General features: G+C 41.4%; 2 protein-coding genes across 2 annotated transcripts in view; both read left to right on the top strand.

Moving 5' to 3' along the window:
* tctn1 (tectonic family member 1) overlaps nucleotides 1-2185 on the top strand; it is a 58900-nt gene extending 56715 nt beyond the window's left edge. Inside the window, exons 13-14 of the mRNA XM_062456402.1 lie at nucleotides 809-940; nucleotides 1916-2185. Of these exons, the coding sequence (XP_062312386.1) occupies nucleotides 809-940; nucleotides 1916-2062 (279 nt within the window). The 3' untranslated portion in view covers nucleotides 2063-2185. The remainder of the gene's footprint in view (nucleotides 1-808; nucleotides 941-1915) is intronic.
* The window catches only part of tpra1 (transmembrane protein, adipocyte asscociated 1), a 208945-nt gene that overhangs the window by 145268 nt on the left and 37584 nt on the right, over nucleotides 1-26093 (top strand). The gene's annotated exons all lie outside the window — the stretch shown is intronic.

Below are 26093 nucleotides of genomic sequence, written 5' to 3'. Positions count from 1 at the left end.
GCAGCAACACCAAATAGTCACATGAAAAACTAAAAAGATCTAAATGGGCTTATTTTTTCCTGCCCAAACGCATCAGCTACCATTCATCTTCATAGTGTGTGTGACAGGCATTGAGGCACGCCCCATTGATTTGCTTCTAGTTTTGGCTAATTTAAATCAGCCCACACAGGCCGTTGACATTTTGACCAATGACAATGGATGTATAGACAGTACAGTCTAGTGGTGCTAGTGGTTACTGTGTATGATAGAGTGGGGAACGTGATCATTGACATGGTTGGTATTGGCTAAATTTTGAATGAGGTGGATTATTGACTTTTTCATCCATTTTCTTTGGAATAATAATTTGAAGTAAAGCGACTTGGTACACAACATCCAAACGTTCAAATTACACAAAATGACAAACAACATTTTACGTTTTGTGTAAGTTGGTTTGAAAGAAAGGACTGGTTAACGGCAAGTGTAGCTAAGAATTCACATGTCGGTTGAAACTTGTTTCATGTAATTCTGCATTTGCTGCAGCGGGAACTATTGATGAATATAGCCTATTATAGCGTACACTTTTGTAGCCCACCCACCCAATATCACCACCAGCCGTCACTGAATATAACATTACTGTAAGCTAAAACATAAAAACTGGTCTCTGTTTCAATCAATAATCATAATCAACCATAATCAGTCACACTTAAAATACTGTTTCAGTCTTGTGGGTGGTTTGCCTTTTATGTTTTTCTATTTTTCTTTTGAAATGGTAACGTGCTATGTGTAAAACATTGTTTTAACACTCACAATTCTTTCTTTGGCTGTGTAGGAACAACATATTTGCAGTATCCCCCTGTCCTTTGATTTGGAGGTGAAATGGACCAGCTATGGATCCTTGATGAACCCTCAGGCTCAGATCGTGAGCGTCAAAGAAGTGATTCCTACAAACACCAGCAACTTGGTAAATAAGTATTTATTTGTGAAAGTCACAATATAACTTCCTCACTGAGCTACCTTACTGAAAATCTAGGGCAGCCTAGGGTGTTATTTTTCAGTAATTTTGCTAAGTTATTGTTTCATAAAGAAAGAGCTTTCCTAAGAGGGACCTTTCACTCCTGGCCAATCAGTTCCCTTCAACTTAAAGTAACTGAATGCAGCAACCAACATTATTAGTTGGAGTGTCCTATCAATAAAATATAATTCACTGACTGAAGCTCAATAAACCACTCTCAAACTTTAAATAAGCTGAAAAAAAACCTACATTAGTCGCATTAACATGTTTTTTTGTTTGATTTGTGTTGCCGATTTTATTGCATGTGCAGTTTCCCACAAGATTTTGTGAGACTGTGGTGGGTGGACCTACCATAAGACCCCCAATAAGAAAATGTGTATATTTAGTGTTGAATACACTTTAAGAGTAAGATTAGTGCCTAGATCTATGAAGAATTCAGAGGTTTGCAAACAGTATTGTGCTTTTTGTAAACAATGTTGTATTCTAGCAAACAATATGTCATAAACACATTGGTTGTATTTATATGAATGGTGATAACAGTAAAAAAATAAGTCACACCCTCAAAGCATGGTTAACCAGACAGAGTTTAACGCAGTTTATGGACAAAATCAACAAGAGCATGCATTTGAGCCATCCAAAACATGAAGCAAGCGTGGTTACTTCTGTTGAGCTAGTATATTTTTGGTTTATGTTTAGAAAAAAAATGGCTTACACAAAGAGCCAACATGCTTCTCAGATGCTGAAAATAGTGACGAATTCAGAGCAGCTGGTAATGACGTTAAATATGTAGCTAATCTTAGCTAGCTGCTACAGTCTAGGAAATTTAAGGGAAACACTGATTTGATATCTCATCATTTGGCATTAGATCTTCATGGAGGTTATTTGCATTAATTGAACATTTACCAATTAGCTTTTTGTCCACAGGCCTTACTCTTTGGAAGTAGCCGAGTCATTTACGTGACAAGTTCAGTGACCTTCATCCCTGTAGAAGCAGCCACACTTCCTGGTTATAAGGCCACTCCGACTTTTGACGCCAAGCTGCCCTATGACTTTTTCTTTCCCTTTGTGTAAACATGTTCACCAAAATGTGATTTTTTCAGTCATCTGCTATGCAGATACAACATGAATAATACCCAATGACTGTTTTAATGGATAATATTATTATTTCTTTGAATAAAGTAACATTGTTTTAATAATTAAGACAGAATTGTTTTATTTATTGGTATATAATTGAGACATCTTTTTTTATTCAATGCTCCACGCACTTGATAAGCGTAGCTAGTTCAGGCAGGGCAATCGGGCAGCGCGCGTCATCCGTCTCTCATTACCACACCTGTGTTAGCCAGCACAAGCCCATTGGGCCACGTCCGTTAAGACGGCATTAAAAGGCCGCGAGGATACGCACACACACGCACACACTCAGCCCATTTGTTGTATGATCAGTGCTGCTGCCAATGTTGTTTGTGTTCCTGCGTTGTCGGTTGTTGCTTTCGCCTGTGTTGCTATATCCGGCTCTCGCGATCCGGGGGTGGACTGTTTGTTGTTGGAGGAGTTTGCGGGAGGTTTCGGGCATTCAGCCGGATTCGCACCCTCTGAGAACCACCCCGATGGCGGTTGCGACGATGCGGGTAGCCAGGTCGGCGTAACTCGCGTCGGCTCAAAGATCGCCTACCATCAAGGGCCGGCCGGTCCAATGCATCCTGGATTCCATGTACGTCATGGTCGTGTCTCTTCCCTTGGGTGTAGTCATGAGGAACTGTACGTTTCGTGGAGTGCAGCGAGGCCGCTCCTTTCTCTTTCCTTCTCTTCCCGAACGGCGCCCGCTAAGAGGGCTCTGGTCCAGGGAGGAAGACCCGGTGCTGTTGGCCCCTCTGGACGTCGAGGTCTCTGCCGGACATGAGTGCTCGACTCGTCACGCTGGAGGATGGGTCAACGACGGCGGTGGATCCGCCGATCCCCGGTACTGCTTCAGAGGCGCTCCCGTGGCCTTTGACTTCACATTGACTTCAGGTGAGGACTGACGTGGTCCCGGGTCTTAGGGCACCACCGGCTGGAAATCTGGAATGGCGTACCGGAATGAGGGTTTGTGTATCTTTGGCTTTTAAAATCGATTGTATTGTTTGATTACCATGGCATTCAGAAGTATACGCTGTGCAGTCAGAATCGATATCGGAAATGTATGAGCCGGTGCTTTACGTAACGGCTTGTCAATATGTTCATTGTCATTCTCATTTATTTCAGGGACAATGCACACTGATCAACAGCAAAACTGTAAGTGCGCCGGAGTTAGCCAGAGTGGCTAATTTTCGTCTGCTGTCCCGGACAGATATTTAAAGGCAGCCAAAAATTACGAAATGTCAAATACCATCATAAGTAACGGGTAACACCAGCGTCTAGTAGGCCTAGCGTTGCTAGCTACGAGTGTTATGCTAGGTACTTGCCCGGAAGGAACAAAGCTAGCTAGCTAGCTACGGTTTTGGGAATAACTCATGCTGTGGGAGCGTTGGGATATTCGGACTCAAGCATCTAAGTTATGCCGAGTGTGGCAATGCAAAATCGAGTGTAATTGACGTGTGATGGGCCGTCAGAGTGATCCTACGTTGTTGGCTAGTAGTGGGTTGATAGTAACGTGTGGGTACTGTTGCCATCATCGCATGAAGGGACGTCTATCTGCATTACATGCTTGGACACATTCAATATTATCAGTTATGACTGCGTCATTTAGCAGACGCTTTCATTCAAAGTAATTGTATTTCGATTCACAGCGAGTACAATAGTTAATCAGTTACGACTAACCAACGAGTGCAACAGTCCCTCTTAGTGTCATCTTGTTCTGGAGGAAATTGACTAAACTCTAGCATTCACATCTCAAGCAGACAGCTATTTCTCAGCCTGCCTGCAGGTCAACGACCCCTGGTCCGTGCTTCTGCTGCATGCCTCTTAGTGGCACCTAATCGGCGTCAGTGGGGCGGCATCTGTAGCCTACTCTCGGTAGAGTTGGTGTTCGGCTGCCGCAGTGGCCTGCGCACATCGACACGCTGTCGGTGGCTCCGTGTTGGATCCTGGTAATGAGCACCAGTCGGCATCGTGCACCTGCTGGACAATTTGGTAGTGGATGTTCCGTCGTCTCCGCTCGCGCTGCATCTCGGTGTTCGGACGCGTTCAATTGCGGGGACATTTAGCTGTCCTTTGAGTAGACCGTAGGCCCTCGTTACCCTCGGATACCTGTAGCGCGTCCTCAGCGTCGTGAGGGCCGCTTCGGGCACCTCTCTATGGCTGTGCGTGACCTGATGTCATTGTGGGGCCCGGGGGCACTTACTCCCGCTATGCATCATGCCCCAGGGTTCGTGTCCCGTCTGTTGGACTTCTCGACGCGTGGCTAATCTTCGGGATAGTGTAGAAGACGGTTGCGGTCGGATCTGCGTTTCTGACTAGGCTGCGCGGCCGTTGGAATGGCATCAGTTCTTCTATCACGATTCCGTGGAGTCGTCCGCCGCCTTGATTTTCATACTGACGCGGCTCCCTCCGTGGGTTTGGGGGTTATCGCGGTCTCCGGACATAGCCCAGTGGCCCACGGAGTTAACTTTCCTGGCACTTGAGACGTATTCCGCGGCTTTACACAAATTGTATTTCATCGTGATTGCTTGTTATTGCGTAGGGAAATGTTACTGTGTTGTGATATCGAAGCAAGGTCCACATCATCATAAGGAGGTTCTGTGCTTATCAATCTAGTCAGACTGCTGACGTGGACAAACGTGCGGGAATCTCACATTGATCACCGCATTCATTCAGGCTATAGAGACGGTGTGGCCTTGTTTCAATTTCAGGAGTTCCGGTAGGCAAGCATGCCGCCATTTCTCAGACGGTGACCTGGGTTCTCAGACCCGGGTGCGTGCACGGTGCACATGTAGGCCTATGTTGTCTGCCGGCGAATACAGGAGGAAGGTATTTTCAATCCACACTGGTGGATGAAGGATGCAACTTCGTGGTTCTAAGCAGGAGCTAAGGAGCGCACAGCGCAGACATGTTATCAGCGTGGTACAGTGCCTGTGGAGAGATTGAGTTGTATCGGATATTCAATTTAATGTAGGTGTTCGGAGCCCTCAGCAAGCTGCTGATTAACGGGCCAAGAGAACAGCATTCAGAATCAAGATTATTGGGGCGTCAGGTGGCTGAGCGGTGAGGGAAGCGGGCTAGTAATCTGAAGGTTGCCAGTTCGATTCCCGGTCATGCCAAATGACGTTGTGTCCTTGGGCAAGGCACTTCACCCTACTTGCCTCGGGGAGAATGTCCCTGTACTTACTGTAAGTCGCTCTGGATAAGAGCGCCTGCTAAATGACTAAATGTAAATGTAAATGTAAGATTACGTCTACTATCATAACGTCTCTACCCATCTTGCACATATGCCTACTGAGGGTTTAGGTTGGTTTAGGTTGGTTGAGGGGCAGTTCTGTGGGCGTATGTGAGCCCTCTGACATTGCTATCAGCAATATTGCACTATTGTACTTCACTTGTCTTAGGTTAGTATAGGTTATAAGGTTAGTATAGGTTATGGGTATTTATAGAGGTTTAGTATATTGTATTGAATACGGTATATTATTGTATATTAGATTGACATTACATTACATTTATGCATTTAGCAGACACTTTTATCCAAAGCGACTTCCAAGAGAGAGCTTTACAAAAGAGCATAGGTCACTGATCATAACAACGAGATAGCCCCAAACATTGCGAGCAGCCAAAACATGAAGCATACATTGTGGAAAACCAAATAAGTGCCAAAGGGAAGAACCATAAGAGCATGCAGTTAAACAAGTTACAATTGAACAACATGAAACTCCCCACAAGAGTGCAAGAGTGTACCTGTAGAAAAAAAACAACAATCAACAGTAAAAGATTTCACAGCGAGTACAAGAATTTGAAACCGTTACAACTAACCAACAAGAGCAACAAGTCTCTCAATACGAGTCATTGTGATCCTGGAGGAAACTAAAATCCGGTCCAGCCAAGCATTCTTAAGTGCCGTTGTACTCCCGGAAAACAAGTGTCTTGAGCCTTTTCTTGAAGGTGGGGAGACAGTCAGTGTCCCTGATGGAGGTGGGGAGTTGATTCCACCATTGGGGGGCCAGACAGGAGAAGAGCTTGTGTTGGGACCGGGCGCTCCACCATATTAGGAGGTTTACTATATTTTTGCTTAGCAAGAGGGGCAGCTCTCTAGAGGTAGCTATCTGCCCGATGTCGGATGAGAAGGGTACCGGGTAGATGGTCGGTGTATTTGGCTTAGTTGCAGGTTCACCTTACATTTAGTCATTTAGCAGACGCTCTTATCCAGAGCGACTTACAGTAAGTACAGGGACATTCCCCCGAGGCAAGTAGGGTGAAGTGCCTTGCCCAAGGACACAACGTCATTTGGCACGGCCGGGAATCGAACTGGCAACCTTCAGATTACTAGCCCGCTTCCCTCACCGCTCAGCCACCTGACTCCCACCTTCCGTCCAGCACCGGGTCTGGACGGGATGTGCGCGTGGGACGGCTCGGTAAACCGCACATCAGATGGTATGTAACATGACGGATATGCACACATAGTCTTAGTCATCGTTAATGCTAGCATGACTCGCGCATCCATAAAACGCTTGTTTTTCGCCAACAGTACGTACGTAGTGGGATGTCAGGGGGTCCTCCTGTGGCTCAGGAGCAGCGGCGCTCCGCTCTACACAGTCTGGCGGAGTGGTGGCATGTTGGGGATTATATCTCTATTGCTCCCTGCCTCATATGTCATGTATGTATGTGTTGCATCGAGGAGGCAGGGAGTGCTTCCCTTAGATCATCCACTCCGCCAAAGTCAAACCTACATGTTCATGTCATGTAACAATAAATGCTCAAATCTAATACGTGATTGTCTTGACTGAAATGTATCTCATGGCATCTCAGGTGCATAAAGCATATATTCCGTAAAGTCTGCCATAGACTAGGCGTTGCAGGCTATGGATGTGTCTTCATCAGCAATTTTTTACACAGCACATTTATTTCCAAACCCTTAATTCCAATAAAGACTAACAATCAGTCAATCAAGCACATTTATGTATAGAGCACTATGACATATATATAAATGACAAGGTTTTCCATTGCACAAATATTCAGGTTGTTTGTGATAGGAGAGGTTATGTCCCTCATTTCTACTGCAATTACCCTGGCTCCACAAATGATTCTTTTTACTAAATTCAAAACTTCTTTCAGAGCAATCTCTGACCAGGTGGCTGATAGGAGACAGTGATTATCCAAAGACTCGGCTCATCAAGCCATACTGTAGCTAGTACCCATCTCTCTGAGACAATACAATACAGTGAGGGGAGCACTACTATAGTCATCAGAAATCCAGTTCTTTCTTTCTGGAATGTTGCTTCCTGCACAGCATTGCCATGCGAAAACAATGCCATTTCAATATTACAAAGGAGACGCTGCAAGGCTATTAACAATCCTTGCCGGCGGGCCGTGGAACGCTAAGAGGTAAATTCAGATTTTCCATTTAACTTTGTCTTGGTCCTTAAGCACATACCTCAACAATAAAACATTCTGCTCTGTATGGGAGACATCTGGAGTTACATCACATATTATCAAGTAATAGATTGCTTTCTCCCTTTCACTTGCTATTTTTGTTGAAAATGTGATCGCCACATAGTTGTATGACTTAATTTTGGATTTCAGGGCTCAGTTAATGAGTTAGTACTTTTTGTTTTTGACTATTTGTAAGTGCTCCTGTAAAAGTGGGTCATAATGTAACTAACTTAAGTGTGCCAAGAACATTTCCATTATGCACATTATCAATATTCTCAGTTCTCTACCGGATGAGAAAGTTTCTAGATGCTTGGTGCAATGTCACATCCGAAACCCTGTCCAATATTGCTTTGTTTTTCTAAATTTCTGACTTGATTTGTCCCTTCAACTGACTGTCTATCACTGTTGCTTTCATTAAGAAATGTTGCAGATTCCATTTCCAGTAACAAAACTTGTGTGGCTTATGTGCCTCATGTTCTGGTAGTTTTCTGGACATTCTGTACCATTTTACTGCACGCATCTGATAGCTATCTTTACTATTTTAGGCACTTGCTGATGGTTTTGTTAGCTCATGTGAGAAAAGCAGACAAGGTGTGTACAATACAGTGCTGGGGGGCTTTTTTTATGCATATCATCAAATATAATTTATTTACAAATCAGGAATTAACATAATTGAGCAAACATAACTGTCCTTAGTTGGTAATAGTCTGGACGTTCAATTAGTAATCTACTCGACCACAGAGCCTTATCCATCGCTTACATTGGTCCAGTTGAATTTTTGGCTTTGGAAAAGGAGCAAAAAAACGACTCCTCCCTCTAATCTTTCAGGGTACCTGGTGTCTGTATTACAGGTACCCCATGCATAGTGTTTCACCATCCCGTATTACTACTTGTTTTACTTTTATAATGATTTTAACTTATCTCCTGCAATTTTTACAATGAGGTTCAATGAGCCTGACGAAATGGCTTGTCCGAGGTCTCCGTGCTTAGTTACTATGGTTACTATGGTATTATTGGACAATTATTTTTTGGGGGAGTGGCTTAGCGATGGGTCATTTGAAAACCATAAAAATTACCTGCCGAAAAAAATCGATATTGGAATCTCTTGAGGGTCTGTTAGTACAATTAACCGAAGAACAAGCCATAATTAATTGGTGAACCAAAATGTAATTAAAACAAGCTAATGACTATCAAAACTGGAAAATGCACAGACAAATAGCGACAATAACAGTTATTGTTATTATAACAGAAGAAAACATGCGACTGAAGTTCACCGGGGAAAAGACGAGAAGACCAAATGGATTGTCAATCACTCCAGACTGGACCTATCCCCAAATATACCGATCTTTGAGACCTAATATGTACTTAATTATAAAATTATTTTCAGATGGAGCAACCGGACATTGATAAGTAGAAGGGAATCTAGCTAATGACACCATAATGAATTGTGGAATTTTTGGGGGGACTTAGTATTTCATAAGAGAAGTTGGCAATTTTTGAATGGGAGTCAATTGGAGCCAGAGTTATTTGGAGCCAGCCCCAAGCTACCATCGGCGGTATTGCACTTTGAGCCACTTCCGTATTCATAGTTTTCAGTCACATGACACGCGCGGTGACCTGGAGGACAGAACGCTGCTGGCGATAGCGGCTCACACCATTGACGCAGCAAAAGCCGGCAAATGTACCTTCCCACGTTTCTTTGGATCATCTCTCAGCTAAAGAAAAGGAAAGATATGGACACAAACGGCAAGTGTTGCAGTGGCATCTAACACAACAACCCAACTATTTAGCTAACTAGCTAACTTTAACTCACTACGACCACTGCTGTTGGTCGCCTTGATACACAACAAACTATCTAACCGATTACAGGTGTGTTTTATGGCAAAAAATACAAGATTAGTGCATCCGATTGCACAACAACTATCCGGTATTTTGGCAACACAAAAGCAACAGACTCAAAGTAAATGTATGACTTTCTTATGGTTGGCGGTCAGCGGAAAGTCTTTTTTGCCCTCCAAAGGGGCGTGTCCCTTGTAACGTGACGTCACGGGAAAACAATAGGTGCGTTCGACTTCATGCAGCGCCGGCGTCGTCTACAGCCTCCTGCAGCCCGGCTGACTTGAAGCAGCCAATGGCATTCTCAGATTCAAGACAGCCGGCTGTCGGCGCCGCTGGCGCTGCATGAAGTCGAACACACCTTGTGAATTGGCTTCATTTTTCATCCCCGGAGGTTGCCTCTTGGTCACAGTGAGGGGGAAAGGGATGACCAGAGGACCAATCAGAGTGAAGGGGCTGGGATGAGTTCCCATGATGCTGGGGAGCCACATGAAAGATGGGGATTGTTTTTGGAAATGTTGATCCGAACGTCAATCTGCACTCTGTTGGATTATAAAAAGGACACCTGCGAAATATGAACTTATTCATAGAGTGCATATTCGCAGAGTGCCCAGTTCTCCAGATAATTGTAGGAAACTAAACACAGCCACGCACACAGAGATTCCTGGCATTATTAGAGAGATGGCAACCCCAAGAACTGTATGGTCATCCTCATCCTTTTCACCAGGTTTCATGTCTCCTGTAGAAGCACTCTAGCGCCACCAACGGGTAAAAGTTGGATGTGTGTTTACATACGTAACTTTTGAACCATATGTCCAATTTTCAAAAATAAAGTACCGTTGGATTCCCCGGATCAAGACAAGTTTTTTTTAAATTGCATAACAAGTAGCATAGCTGCGCCACTGCATTTCCCAAAGGCAGCCATAGTGACGTTAGATAATTTGCTGTCTCCAGTTGTAATTTGATTGCTTTATTGCTGCAAGATGTGAATGTAACAGAGTTTAAAATGCACTTTGTTAATTTTTCATTCCAATTTGTATTTGTGAATTTTATTTCATGGAATGATTGCATTTACTATTATTTTTCATCATTTCTTTAACGCGCAAGTGTTCCGAACTGCACTCAGTCTCTTCTGCCTTTTAAGCTTCCGTAGGACTCCGTATCCCTCACACTAATTTTGTAATGCTGAGGGTAAGCTGTGTGAAAAAGTGTTGCTGCACAAATGTCCTAATTTAGTCCGAAACTGATCTGTTTTGTTATCATTTTTAATGCATATCACTTTCTGATTATTTGTTATCTAGTTGCTTTGTTCTGACCATGAATATTTGTAACTTGTTAGCCACCAAATGTATTATGCTAGCGAGCTGTGACATGTGGCTAACGTTAGTTCTCCACAGACTTTAGCATAAATATATTTTATTTGCGTGTTTAGGAAGCTGTGGTGCAAAGAAGAAAGAGAAGAAAAAGGCAATTTGTTGTTCCATTGTCTTTTGCAGGTACATGCGCTATCCTTTGTTTGTTGTATATAACTCTAGATATCTCTGTAATTGCTCACCTACGCACACTTTTCTAATTGGCCCTCTAGGTGGCACTGTTATCCCTTCTGGATATAGTTTTTCTAGTAGTGTGCATTCAATACATTATGTAATGTACTTTGTATGTATTTTAAGAATGTGTAAGGCTCACACTAATTTTGTAATGCTGAGGGAAGCTGTGGTGCAAAGAAGAAATAGAAGAAAAAGGCAATTTGTTGTTCCATTGTCTTTTGCAGGAGCGAATAAATGACAAAACCCATTGAGTTGTGCCTGTTCATGCCCTAAACACACATCCGTTACATGAAGATAATTTCAGCAACAAAAAATGCTTTTGAAATAAATTGCCTACCCTGCCTTTAAGATGTAGAAATTCTATCTGACGTGTTAACGTGGCAATCTTTTATGGAACGCCAACTGTGCCAAAACGTCTGAATTGTCGTTCGTGTACAGACGTGACATTTTAACGTGTACAGACGTCAATTTTTTACGTCTGTACACGTCCATTTTTAACGTCTGTACATGGCCGTTTTTAACGTCTGTACATGTTTAAAATTGGGTGCTGCCACTTCATTTGTTTCTGAGTGGAAACCAGATAACGATCATTGCAAGAGAGAAAACCTGTCCACACTCAACCAATCTTGATTGAATTAAGGTTAAGAAATAGGCTAATATAAATTGGCAGTGACATTATCAACAACTGTAGGCTATTTTGTAAGCTACTGAAAAAATCATTACGTTTGTATACTATATCATATTCACATTTCGAAAAAGGTATACATTTAAGTTTGTTAAAATGCCCACCTGATGGCAGTGTGAGTGCACAAATAGTAAGGGCAGAGCCTCTGGTCAATGTGATGGGTATACCCAAGGATAAATTGTGGCGCAACAGCAAGCAAAATAACATTACAATAAAACAGGTTGGGAATACACAGGGTTGAAGACAGCTGGACAGTACACAGAGTAGCCTTATTCAAGAAATAAAACACGTAATACCCATGGCAATATACAAGTAATATCCAACACAGGGAATGTACAAAATACTTTTAATGTAATTGAGAGTAAATGAAAATGTACAGGGTCTGTTTTTTTCCCCCAGGATAGGGATGGGAACCTATCAGTAGTAGTGGTTCCCAACCCTGGTCCTCAGGGCACCCCTGTCCTGCATGTTTGAGATGTTTCCCTGCTCCAACACACCTGATTCATCTCTGCAGGCTTCTGCAGAGATGGATAACGACCCATTCATTTGAATCAGGTGTGTTGGAGCAGGGAAACATCTCAAACATGCAGGACAGGTCTATAGAGGATAGAGACCTGTGTTATGCTGGATACACACAAAAATATTTTTTTTAATCTTTTAAGATTTTTAAAATGTGAGAGACCACAAACATGAGGACAAGAAAATCCTAAATTGAACCTTTTTGATCCTATAGTGTGTGGTGTTTGTCCTCGGAGTTCCCCTCACACATCATGATTTCGGAGCGGCTCCGACGTTCTTCCGAGCAAATTCGGCCACTCTTAACACACCTCACATCAAGGGAAAATCTGATAAAATAATCTGTAGATAATCGGGACATAAACTAGGATTGTCGGGACATTACCTAGGATTGTCGGAAGGGGGAAATCGGCCCAAAATCAGCCCGATTATCTTGTGGTGTGTACCCAGCACTAGTCAGAGCATGTTTGAACGGAGTTGTAAATTATTGGAGCAAGGAACAGAGTGCCATTAATTAAACCTGAGCAAGGAGCGCACATTATTAATGGCCCAGTTTCCCAGACATGGATTAAACCTGTAGTCCTAGTCCAAAAGTAAGAGAAAAATGCCTAGGCTTAATCCATGTCTGGGAAACTGGGCCATATCAGCTGTAAGAACAAATACAGTATGTAACAAATGTGATCAGATTTAATCTCCATGCCGCTATGTTGCATTGCCTGAGCAGCACCTTTGGCTCATCTCCTTGCATGCTCTGCGCTTGGAGTCATTATAGGCTATGGTTGCATTCATCCCTGTTCCCCAGTCGAGGTGCATCATTTTCGTAAAATGAATGACACTGAATAGTTTGCCATGAAATGCTTGTCTTGTTGACTAGAAAAACAAATTGTAGGCTTATGTGTAGGCTACAGAGTCACATATATTTATGCATAAAGTTCAACACGTTGTTTATGAAATGTCTAAAGTTGGCCAATTTAGATTATGTAGGCCTACCTTAATATTCTAACCCAAGGGGGTTAGTATATTATGCAGTGTACATAATACACTGTATATTTAAACATCAGTTCTCTGCTTTTTTTTTTTTTTACTGTTGGAGGCCGAACACACCACAAAACACAGCAAAATATATTGACTTGACTAGGAATGAATTAGCCTACGCACTATAGAGGCTTAATTGGGTGTGCTCACGCCTTCGGCGAGCACAACCATTGTTCTCTCACATATATATTTGTGAGAATGCTGTTAAGCATTCTCACTATTGTTTTCCTGTTTCTCTTTATTGTTGGAATGCTGAAGCAGCATTCCAAGTATTGTTCTTTGAATCTTTATTCAACTTCTTCTGTTTCTTCCAAGACACCTTTCAGCGCCTTCAAATCTTCAGCTATTAAAACCGTTCAGCTATCAAAAAATTCAGCAGTTTCAGGCCATGGGTGCTATGACTTTTCAGCTTTGTACCTCTTATGCTTGAATTAATATAAATCAATATTCATAATATTTTTAACATGGGTTTCCAATGGAGTTTTCTTTCAAATCCTCTCAAACTTCTTTAAACTTCTTCAACTTCCAAATCCTTCTTTTTCCTCAATCTTTCAGCTAGAGCCACCATTTAAACTTTAAAATGTTGACAAAACCCTAAACTATTTTTAAATAATTCAGCTTTTTGATATCTATTCAACTTTTTGCAATATCACTGATTATGTTTCATGACTTTTTCAAGCCGTTTCTGAGATTTACATGGGTGTTTACTGAAACCTTAGAGTGCAGACTGAAACGCTTAGAGTGGAGGGCAGCTTTGGATGTCGTTGAAAAAATATTTCTAGTTTGCCAGCATTGCCACAATTTTCGCTCTTCATGCTTCGTTTTTGGATCAATAGATAGCTAATTTTGTGCTGGTCGTAGACAGTTGTCTGTTGAATCCAACAGACGTACACATTTGTTCAGAGCCCCACGAAAGCGAGACAAAGTCCAACTCTCGCCCCATAGAGACCAATGCAAATCTGGTGACAAAATCGTCAGAGAAAGCAAAAAGAACAAGATTTTGAAACTGCCGGTAGAGTCGTATTTCTGACCGCACAGAAATATAAAGGACATCTCTGGTTTCGGCAGTCTTGGGTCTCGGAAAATATCCGTATTTTTTGGATTGGACGTATAGTTTTGCGTCTAAGTTAACTTGTTTGAGGTGTGGATTCTAGCTACATTTCTGTTATTCTCTGCCCTGAGCGCGTTAGCAATCATAGCTGCACCATCACCATGGCAACGACAGACACGCACCACTCAGTCTCTCACACAGGTGATTTGTATTAGCTGATTAGTGGAGTCACAAGACAGAGCTATTCAGTCAACTCGTCTCATTTAAAAGACTAAGAGCACTATAATTTCAGCTACTAAAACGAATATACTACTTCTACAGTTTAACAGTTCAGCTTTCAGCTTCTCCCGCATTGTAGGCTATTTAAGCTCTTAGCGTTGTTAGATGATGCAGTTCAGCTTCCACACTGCCTCTTGAAATTCTACTATTTCTTCGATTGCTTCACAACGTTCAAACGTATTCTCCCGCATTGTATTTAAGCACTTAGCTTTGTTAGATGATGCAGTTTAGCTTCCACACTGCCACTTTTGTGTGACTCACACATTTTTGAAATTCATTTCAGCTTTCAGCTTGCGGGTATTTTCTAATTCTGTAGCCTATTTTCGGCAATTTAAAAACAAATAATTCATCTTTCAGCATTCCAACGCATTTTCAGCAGGAAATGCACTTTCTAGTTGTTGGAATGCTGCTTCAGCATTCCAAGTATTGTTCTTTGAATCTTTATTCAACTTCTTATAATAATAATAATAATAATGATGATAAACGTCCGTATTCGCGGTGTCATTACTCTGCTCTACAGTGGCATCTGGTGGTGTATGTGGAGGGAGGGAGGGGAGCCCCCCCCCCCCTCCCCCTTATCTAAACAAAATGTAACAAAATGTAACAAAAACTAAAGAGGGTACAATTTGTAGGGTGTGCTTGCTTGCGTCGGTTGCAGATGGGTCCATTTAATATGAAACAAGCTGAACCCCCTTTGAGACAAGCTATTCTAACAACGTTGTCACTGGCAGTATTTTTCAGATGGAATCGCGATTCAAACGGTACCATCTGCTAACTGAAAATATGGCCTCAAACGCGACTTTTTAGTCTCAGTCTAGAGCTCTGCGTGGAGAAGCTGAATTATGCTACGAGCAAGCTAGCCTAGCTGCTGTTGCTAGCCAAACTTCACTGAGGGGATTGTTTGAATGCGCCAGAAATTAAAAACGTTTCTTTTGACATAAAGTTTAGGCTGTGGCATTGAATACAGGGACGCACCACACAAGCTTGAGTTTATATACATAATTCATTGTGACATTACTTACTGTATATGCAAGTCTTGAATTGCTTAAATGTATAATGCTCCTATTACACCACGGCACGATACGATACTTGCTGTGCAACAGCAATGCACGTTGTATCCATGCGTTGTTGCTAACGTGTGCTGACGTTGTGACGTAGGCTAGCACTGAGTTCCCTTCATTGACACAAGGCACTTTTTGCCACAAAAACTGAATTTCAGCCTAAACCGTGCAACGGAATAACAATACAAGCAACTCGTGCGATTAGCGTGTGGGGGGCCTCAAAAAATGAAAAATGAAGTCCATAGCCCAGGGGCCTCAAGTGCTATTAAGACGCCCCTGGCAGAGGCGGCTGTTGGAGTTTATCCGAAGCTTTCCATCAGCGTGGCTCTTCACAAAATCAATCCACCTATTTTTCCTTTCCTCATCAATAGGGAAATTAAATAGTGTTGCAGCGCAGCTGAAGTTTTTGCATCCAGGGAAGATGCAGTTGCGGGTGGTGGGAGACATCCTGAAGCTAGCTAGCTAGCTGATGTAGGCTACAATAACAGTACAGCAGGAGGAGCCATTCAGTGATCTGACGTAGATAGGGCGAAATGACGTAGATAGGGCATTTTTTGGCTCCACCCATTAAAACCTCATCTTAAAACGGAAGAGAAACTGTTCTTCGGTTTAACTCCACATTTCAGTGTGACAAAGTTTTAGCGCTTTGCACATGCTTTCAGGAACTAATTTCACAAGTACTTAGAAGCAAAACATGGAATTTACTTTACAGGATCTTTAACAGTTCAGCTTTCAGCTTCTCCCGCATTGTATTTCAGCTCTTAGCATTGTTAGATGATGCAGTTCAGTTTCCACACTGCCTCTTTTGTGTGACTCACACATTTCTTGACATTCATTTCAGCTTGCGGGTATTTTCTCATTTCTGTATTTTCTGCAATTTAAGAAAAATAATTTCATCTTTCAGCATTCCAACGCATTTTCAGCAGGAAATGCCTTTCTAGTTCTTCTTATTCTATTTCTTCCGTGGCACGTTTCAGCGCCTTCAAATCTTCAGCTATTAAAACCGTTCAGCTATCAAAAAATTCAGCAGTTTCAGGCCATTCCTGCAATGACTTTTCAGCTTTGTACCTCTTATGCTTGAATTAATATAAATCAATATTCATAATATTTTTAACATGGTTTTCCAATGGAGTTTACTTTCAAATCCTCTCAAACTTCTTAAAACTTCTTCAAATTCCAAATCCTTCTTCTTCCTCAATCTTTCAGCTAGAGCCACCATTTAAACTTTAAAATGTTGACAAAACCCTAAACTATTTTTAAATAATTCAGCTTTTTTATATCTATTCAACTTTTTGCAATATCACTGATTATGTTTCATGACTTTTTCAAGCCGTTTCTGAGATTTACATGGGTGTGTACGTGAAACCCTAGAGTGCAGACTGAAACGCTTAGAGTGGAAGGCAGCTTCGGATGTCGTTGAAAAAATATTTCTAGTTTGCCAGCATTGCCACAATTTTCGCTCTTCATGCTTCGTTTTTGGATCAATAGATAGCTAATTTTGTGCTGGTCGTAGACAGTTGTCTGTTGAATCCAACAGACGTACACATTTGTTCAGAGCCCCACGAAAGCGAGACAAAGTCCAACTCTCGCCCCATAGAGACCAATGCAAATCTGGTGACAAAATCGTCAGAGAAAGCAAAAAGAACAAGATTTTGAAACTGCCGGTAGAGTCGTATTTCTGACCGCACAGAAATATAAAGGACATCTCTGGTTTCGGCAGAGTCTTGGGTGTCGGAAAATACCCTTATTTTTTGGATTGGACGAATAGTTTTGCGTCTAGGTTAACTTGTTTGAGGTGTGGATTCTAGCTACATTTCTGTTATTCTCTGCCCTCAGCGCGTTAGCAATCATAGCTGCACCATCACCGTGGCAACGACAGACACGCACCACTCAGTCTCACGCAGGTGATTGGTATTAGCTGATTAGTGGAGTCACAAGACAGAGTTTGATAGTATTTCAACCTAATACAATTTACAAGAGGTGACTCTGCAAAGTGCTGGTAATATCTCTTTTACTACTATTGCTAATGGAACTGTTTTATTCTATTATTTACGCCACTGAGTGCGTTTACTTGACCATGAGAAACCCGATTACTAGCAATTGTCGGTTTATGCCATACGATTACTCCGTTTACATGTGTAATTAGTTATGCGATTACTCAATAAGCGCGTCTACATGATTCTTTTTATTAATCGTTGTATGCTCCACGGACAAAACTTGCACCATCATCCTTCAGCAACAAAGTGTCGCCGTGTCTTCCTGTATCGGTCCTACTGCTGTATGTTTCATTCAATCAACACATTGAATCCTACTAAGAAAGCCGAGTAAACGCACTCAATGCACACATCTGCTACTGCTATTACTATCCCAACTATAATTTCAGCTGTTAAGACTATAATATTATTTTTATAACTAGCTAGCCTAGGCCTACTTCTTCTTCTGTTTAACAGTTCAGCTTTCAGCTTCTCCCGCATTGTATTTCAGCTCTTAGCGTTGTTAGATGATGCAGTTCAGTTTCCACACTGCCTCTTTTGTGTGACTCACACATTTGACATTCATTTCAGCTTGCGGGTATTTTCTCATTTCTGTATTTTCTGCAATTTAAGAAAAATAATTTCATCTTTCAGCATTCCAACGCATTTTCAGCAGGAAATGCCTTTCTAGTTCCAACTTCTTAGTTCTTCCGTAGGTTTTTTGGCCTTTAACTAGTCCTGCATACTTTCACCGATTCCTACAATTTTTGTATCAAAACGTTCAGCTCCTCCAGGAGATGTTGGCAATGACTTTTGGTATTTCTCACTTTTATACTTTTTAAGACATTAAGGTTTTTGTGCAAATTATTCTCCCATTAAAAGTAATGGTAAATCCTTTCAAATCATTAAAAAGTTTCCTCCTCTTTCAAACTACTTCAGCATACTTTCAGCTAGAGACACCATTCAACCTTTAAAATGTTCACAAGACATTCAGCTATTCCCAAATGATTCAGCTTTTTCAAATATTCAGCCAATTTTGAATTATGACAGTTTGAAATACATTAAAATGTTTGCTCCTTCTTGATTTTTATGAATGAGCAGCAAGCAGAGTGGCACACTGCTGCCTGCTCTTTTTCTGATATTCAACTAAATTGTCAAACAAATTCCTCTAACTTTCATATAGTTTAACTTACAGAAACAAGTTATACCTTAAAATGTAGGAAAGAGTATCCTCTTTCAGCCAATGTAACTAATAAAGAGCTCACATTTACAGATTTTCAGCTATGAGCCTTGAAGCGAGAGCAGCCTTTCAAATTCTCTCACTAACTTCAATGGAGAGGTGGGTAAAATCCGTCAGAGAAAGCAAGAAGGAAGACGATTTCGAAACTGCCGGTAGAGACATATTTCTGACCGCACAGACATATAAAGGACATCTCTAGTTTCGGCAGAGTCTTGGATCTCGTAAAATATCCCAATTTGATTGGACGTGTAGTTTTGCGTCTAGGTCAACTTGTTTGAGGTGTGGATGCTAGGTAAATGTTCGTTTTTCTCTCTGCCTAGCTCGTTAGCTATCACAGCTGCGCCATCATCGTGGCAACCAAACAGACACGCACCATGAAAGCAGAATTGGGTACACGTTTTTGAAACTGCCGGTAGAGTTGTATTTCTGACCGCACAGACATATAAAGGATATCTCTGGTTTCGGCAGAGTCTTGGGTCACGGAAAATATCATTATTTTTTGTATTGGACGTACAGTTTTGCGTCTAGGTTAACTTGTTTGAGGTGTGGATTCTAGCTACATTTCTGTTATTCTCTCTTATAATCGAGCTAGCGCGATGGCTCTCCATAACTAAAAACGTTTCGATTTATTTTCCACAATCGACCAAATTGGCCAAACAAGGTATGTACATTGAGCTTAAAGTGTACATAATCTAGCTAGATCGTTTTTATTTTAGCAAGTTTCACAGAAATCTGCAAAATCGAGGCTCAAGACTGTCATAGCTGACCGTCACGAACAGCCAAACCGGGGCTGGGGTTTGCTGCAGCTGGCGTTAATCCTACGAACAAACGCTTCGTAACTGGAAAGTTTTTACTTTTAATTGACGATATTGAACACAGATGTTAAGTAAATTGTCTTTACTCTAAATATCTTCTCCGTTTTCAATTTGAAGCAGTAAATCTAACACAGTAGGAATTCTCCCACGACATCCGCTCGCTCTGCTTTGACTAACAAATATGTATGGAAGCAAATTGTTACCAAAATTCAAATGAAAATGCATTTCCATTTTAAGAATGTGGCTGCATTATTTGACTCATAAATGAAATTAGTAATCAATCATCCTATTTGCATTTTAATTTTCTTCTTCAAGAGTGCTCAATATTTCACTTAATTAAAATGAAAAAGAAATAGACATTTGAGATTTAATTTTCAAAACATGCAATTCAAATTCAAATGCATTTCCAGAAATGCATTTTCATTTTAAGAACGTGGCTGTAAAATCGTGACCACAATTCAAATTCAAATGCATTTGCAGAAATGCAAAATGAACGAAAAAGCATTCTGAGCGGCGCAGCAGAGTGACGTCAGTAGCCGCTCTTCTTCAGCTCCCTGCTGACCGAGCTATCCATCTTGTTCGTTAGGGGGCGGTGTGCACATCTGCATTGCATTACATTGCAAATGTGCCGGGAAATTGATTGAATTGCCGGGTCTTTAGAGCAGCGTTCCCCAACCGGTGCCCACCGGTCCGCGGACCGGTACCGGTCCGTGAGTCATTTCGTACCGGGCTGCACAAAAAAGAATTTATAACATTATTTCCTTTTAATTGATTATCAGAGTCTGAAAGACGTTTTATTCTGAAAAATGACCTGATTCTCTCCTTCTCCGCGGGCCTTTTCCCCTGAGCAAAAAAGCTCTGCAAAGACGTGTGTTTACTAATTTCTTAGCAAGTTTGTGGGCTTTATTGAACGGTATCATGCGCGTCTCTTCCTCTTGACACATGACAAGTGATAGTTACCACTCAATGAAGCCTGTTTGAGACAAAAACTCTATCGGTGTTTTGGATGAAGGCTATCCTGAGATCGCCACTAAAGCACTGAAAACCCTGCTTCCATTTCCAACATCAAGCGGGATTTTCTGCCGTGACAGCAATCAAACAAAATTTTGGAATAGGCCTGAACTGGATATAAGGAACGCACTTCGGGTGTCACTGTTGTAGCTTATAGTCACACACAACAGTGGGACTGACACATCGAAAGCTAGCTAGTAACAATATAACGATGGAAAACCAGGCTAAGAAACTTAAAGATGGGTCAATTGAAAAAACGGCTGTTTATTTTACATAAAACTCAAAAAACTATTTTTCGCTCAAATCAGCTAAACTATTTTTCTCGCGCGCTCCGCGCGCTCGCATTAGGTGTGGAAGTCACTAACTAGGATCACATCAAACCCAGAATGTACATGCATTAGCAGCGCAGCTGTCCAGGGCCTATCTTTCCTCCCAGTCCGTTCTGCCGGTCCGTGAAATATGTCTTACATGAAAGCGGTCCGTGGCACAAAAAAGGTTGGGGACCGCTGCTTTAGAGGACGCATCACAGACCATGGCGCTCCCTCAAATTGTGCAAACACTGTTAGAATTAGCTGAACAGGTAGAATCTAATAATATATCTGAGTCTGATGCCCGTGACCGAGTAGAACAAGTCATAGAGAGCTTGGCTGCATACTCTGCCGTCACAGATTTACACATTAATAGTAGCTCTGCCACTGTTTTATTCATTGTTTGACATCAAGTTGTCTGTGATGCGTCCTTTAAAGACCCGGCAATTCAATCAATTTCCCGGCACATTTGCAATGTAATGCAATGCAGATGTGCACACCGCTCCCTACCGAACAAGATGGGTAGCTCGGTCAGCAGGGAGCTGAAGAAGAGCGGCTACTGACGTCACTCTGCTGCGCCGCTCAGAATGCTTTTTCGTTCATTTTGCATTTCTGCAAATGCATTTGAATTTGAATTGTGGTCACGATTTTACAGCCACGTTCTTAAAATGAAAATGCATTTCTGGAAATGCATTTGAATTTGAATTGTGGTCACGATTTTGCAGCCACGTTCTTAAAATGAAAATGCATTTCTGGAAATGCATTTGAATTTGAATTGTGGTCACGATTTTGCAGCCACGTTCTTAAAATGAAAATGCATTTCTGGAAATTAATTTTAATTAATTAATTAATTTTCAAATTTTACATTTCAAATTGAATTTTGGTATCTATTTGCTGGGGCATGTTTTGAAAATTAAATCTCAAATGTCTACTTCTTTTTCATTTTAATTAAGTGAAAGTTTGAGCACTCTTGAAGAAGAAAATTAAAATGCAAATAGGATGATTGATTACTAATTTCATTTATGAGTCAAATAATGCAGCCACATTCTTAAAATGCAAATGCATTTCTGGAAATGCATTTGCATTTGAATTTTGGTAACGATTTGCTTCCATAAATGTTCTCAGTCCACCATACATTAGACGAGCTAATTTTCGAGCACTTTCGATACAAGATACAGGCCATGTTAGAGGTGGGCATAGATTAATTTTTTTAATCTAGATTAATCTCACTGTAATCTTGGCGTTAATCTAGATTAATCTAGATTAAAATGGCTCATTTGAATTCCACCGAAGGCATTCAGAATATGTGTGCTACCCAAATAATGACTAAAAGTAAGTCTTTGAGAACGGGTTTCTCAAGCCAGGTGGCGCATTAGACCAGGAGCTCATCTCCAAAATGCATCACAAACTGCTTGAGAAAGCTGTTCTACTATGATAATTGGTGATGAAAATAAATGATGTTCAATAAGATGTACTTGTGTTTATTAACTGTTTATTAGATTAGTTAGCTTGGCTGATAGAGCTGTGCTGACGGGCTTGCCTCGGTTGCACTCAAACATCGTAGTTTGACGACGACTCTTCCCCTGCGCTACATCAGTGCTTGGCCCGGCATCTTCCGCATTAGCTAAGGGATGCTTTGCGTTTCGGTGGTATTTGAGACTGGAAGAACTCCTACAGTAAACTAATTCCGCATAGCACAAGGTGCAAACAACCTTAGTCTTGTCGAGGTTTCCATTGGGAAGCTTCTTAAAAATACATTTTCCCTGAAGCAAACCAGGCGGCTTCATAGCTGCATCCATGTTAGCACGTCACGTTTGATGTGATAATTTCATACACAAGGCATACACACAGGTTCGAAGACTCGGTCTCACCCCCTACAGTGCAATTCGGCTAGGTATACATCCGCGCTAAAATATCAAGGTAAAAGTCATCATAGCTTGCGTAGTATAGACCCAGCTCCCAACCCAACTTTGAGAATAGATTAACGGCGATATTTTTTTTATCGCCGATAAGAGTCGCAGCGCGTTAACGCCGATAACGGCCCACCACTAATATATATATATATTTATATATATATATATTGTGTGGCCAATGTAGAACAGCAGACAGATTTGAAATATGATCTTTTGTTATGGCCATTCTAGTGACACTACGACTGTCATCATACGGCGAAACCAGGTCACATAGCTAGCTACGTTTTTCCAGACATAATATTCGTTACCTAGCTACAAACAAATGCTTCGTAACTGAAGAGTATTTACTTTTTATTGGCGATATTGACAACATAGGTTAAGGAACTTGTCTTTAATCAAAAGATGGTCTCCGTTTTCAATTTGAAGCAGTAGATATGGCTTACTGTAGAAAGTCTCCCATTGCATCCTCTCTCTAGCTTAGCTTCGGCTACAGATGGACGACAATCACGATGCATGCATTATTCACGCCTACGGTGTTAATACAGTCTGTAAAAATACCACTTTGACACACTTGCAAGATGATCCGCTGGTTAGATGTAGCATGATCTTATTTACTACCCACAATAGTTCAACTTTTTTTGCAGCAGCATTTTAATCAGTTAGCTCCAGGTCCTCTCTAAAATACATTTCAGACCTTTTGAAACCTGAGCAAATGACTTTCTACTAAATTTTCAAATTCTTCTGAATTATTTCACTTTTTGCATTGTTCTTCTCTTTTCTGTAGTTTTATGCCTTCGTCAAGGGCCGGATTAACAATTTTCTGTGCCCTGGGCAACAAGGCTCAAGGCCCCCCCACCTGTGTTTGATGTGATGCAAGTTACGATTTCAAAAATAAAAATTAATTAACGAATTTTTGGGGCCTTGTACCTTGTGTTTCTTAGCCTGGTTTAGCCAAGGAGCTCTCCACCTTTATTACTCATTTAAAAACTATTTGATAAATCGAATATAAAAGCATCATAGAATGTAAAGTAACAGCTAGCTGGCATCAGTTACTTGTAAAATGCATAGATAATGTTTAACAGTAACATCTCAATTTAGCTTGCACCTAAGTTAAAACATATTTGAGTGTGCTAACATTAACAATAACGTCAGCTAGTTTGAGGATTATGCATAGGCTAACCATTAAATTAGCAGCACATTTCCCGTATTTAACAATGATTAAACATGGGCTTACCTGAAAGTGATGCACGGGCATCATCTCGCAGTCTCTTTCTTTCTTTTTTTCTTCCCCTGACTCCTGTTATCTTTTACCATTTTAGAAAAGTTGACCTAGCCTGTTGTCAAAGTTCGTCAGACCACTGAGATAGGGAAGGGCACCCACAGCGAGCTTGGGAAGTTGAGTGTGTATTTGTTTTTTTTGGGGGGGTGGCACCATCGTAACTTTTTTTGAGCATTTAAATAGGCTATATCTCTTGTTCTGCCTGTTTTGTAATATACGTGCCTAATATTTCTATACTAAAATAATATCGGCATTATAAGTATTATAACTATGAAGATTTTTCATTTGGCTAATTTTTGGTGCGCCCTCAGGAGTTGGTGCCCTACGCACAGCGCGTAGTGCGCGTTATGGGAGCGGCGGCACTGGCTACTAGACTACACAAACACTGTTTTTGACGTGATTTAACATAATATTTTGATCGAACGAGTTGCAATAAAGTACTCACATTAAGGAAAGTTAGGACTGCGTTCATAACGTGATATAACATTTTAGTAGACATTGTCAAGGGCCCCTTAGATGTCATGTGCCCCTGGGCAAGTGCCCAGTTGCCCTAATGGTTAATCCGGCCTTGCCTTTGTCCAGCTCCTGCCCCTTTCAAAAATACCTTTCGGGCGCTTTGAAGCTTCAGCTTATAACCTTCTACTAAATTTTCACTATTTTCAGCTTTTTTAGCATGGTCAGCTATCCCCATTCAGCATTCTCACTGCTGTTTCGCAGGAACAGCCTTTTCTAGTTGGGTGTGCTCACGCCTTCGGCGGGCACAACCATTGTTCTCTCACATATATATTTATTATTATTTTTATTGTTTATTTTCGCCCCCCTAAGAATCAGTCAATATTTGGACTACATAGACAACGTCGGTGTCAAAATGTTCGTCTTGGTCACGATTGCGTTGCTTCTTTTGGGATTTACGTTCCGTTGCACGATTTAGACTGAACTTAAGTTTTTGTGGCAAAAGTGCCTTGTGTCAACAAAGGGTATCAGTGCTAGCCTACGTCACAACGTCAGCACACGTTAGCAACGACGCATGGATACAACGTGCATAGATGTGATGTTGCACAGTGAGTATCGTGCCGTGGTGTGGTGTACTAGCAGCATCATACATGTACATTTAAGCAAATCAAGACTTGCATGTACAGTAAGTAATGTAACATTAAATAATGTATTTAAACTCAAGCTTGTGTGGTGTGTCGCTGGCTTCAGTGCCACAGCCTAAACTTTATGTCAAAAGAAACATTCTCATTTCCGGCGCTTTCAAACAATCCCCTCACTCAGTGAAGTTTGGCTAGCCACCGCAACTAGCTTGCTCGTAGCAAATCTCTTTTGAATTAGCCAATTCTCCCTAAATAGATGTCAAGCTTATTTACGTTTTTGGGGGCATATTTTCAGTTAGCAGATGGTACTGTTTGAATCGCGATTCCATCTGAAATACTGCCGGTGACAACGTTGTTACAGTAGCTTGTTTCAAAGGGGGTTCTTAATGAATTACGCAATATGAGTAGGCTAAATGCTTGAAAAATGTCACTACAAGAGAAAAACTTAAGGGGACGGACCTACCTGCAACCGACGCAAGCAAGCACACCCTACAATTTCCACAGAAATTGTACCCTCTCTAGTTATTGTTTATTTTCGCCCCCCTAAGGATCAGTCAATATTTGGACTACATAGACAACGCCTGTGTCAAAATGTTCGTCTTGGTCTCGATTGCGTTGCTTGTATTTTTATTTACGTTCCGTTGCACGGTTTAGGAGGTTACAACGTTTTTGTGGCAAAAAGTGCCTTTAGTCAACGAAGGGTACTCAGTGCTAGCTACGTCACCCTGTCAGCACATGTTAGCAACGACGCATAGATTGATGTGCAGTTGCACAGCGAGTATCGTGCTGTGGTGTACTAGCAGCACATGTACATTTAACCAAATCAAGACTTGCATGTACAGTAAGTAACGTAACATTAAATAATGTATTTAAACTCAAGCTTGTGTGGTGCGTCGCTGTCTTC

This window comes from Osmerus eperlanus, chromosome 1 (assembly GCF_963692335.1).
Source record: "Osmerus eperlanus chromosome 1, fOsmEpe2.1, whole genome shotgun sequence".
Classification (NCBI taxonomy): domain Eukaryota; kingdom Metazoa; phylum Chordata; class Actinopteri; order Osmeriformes; family Osmeridae; genus Osmerus; species Osmerus eperlanus.
Note: the sequence above shows the minus strand (reverse complement) of the source record. Positions and strands in the feature narration are given on the sequence as shown.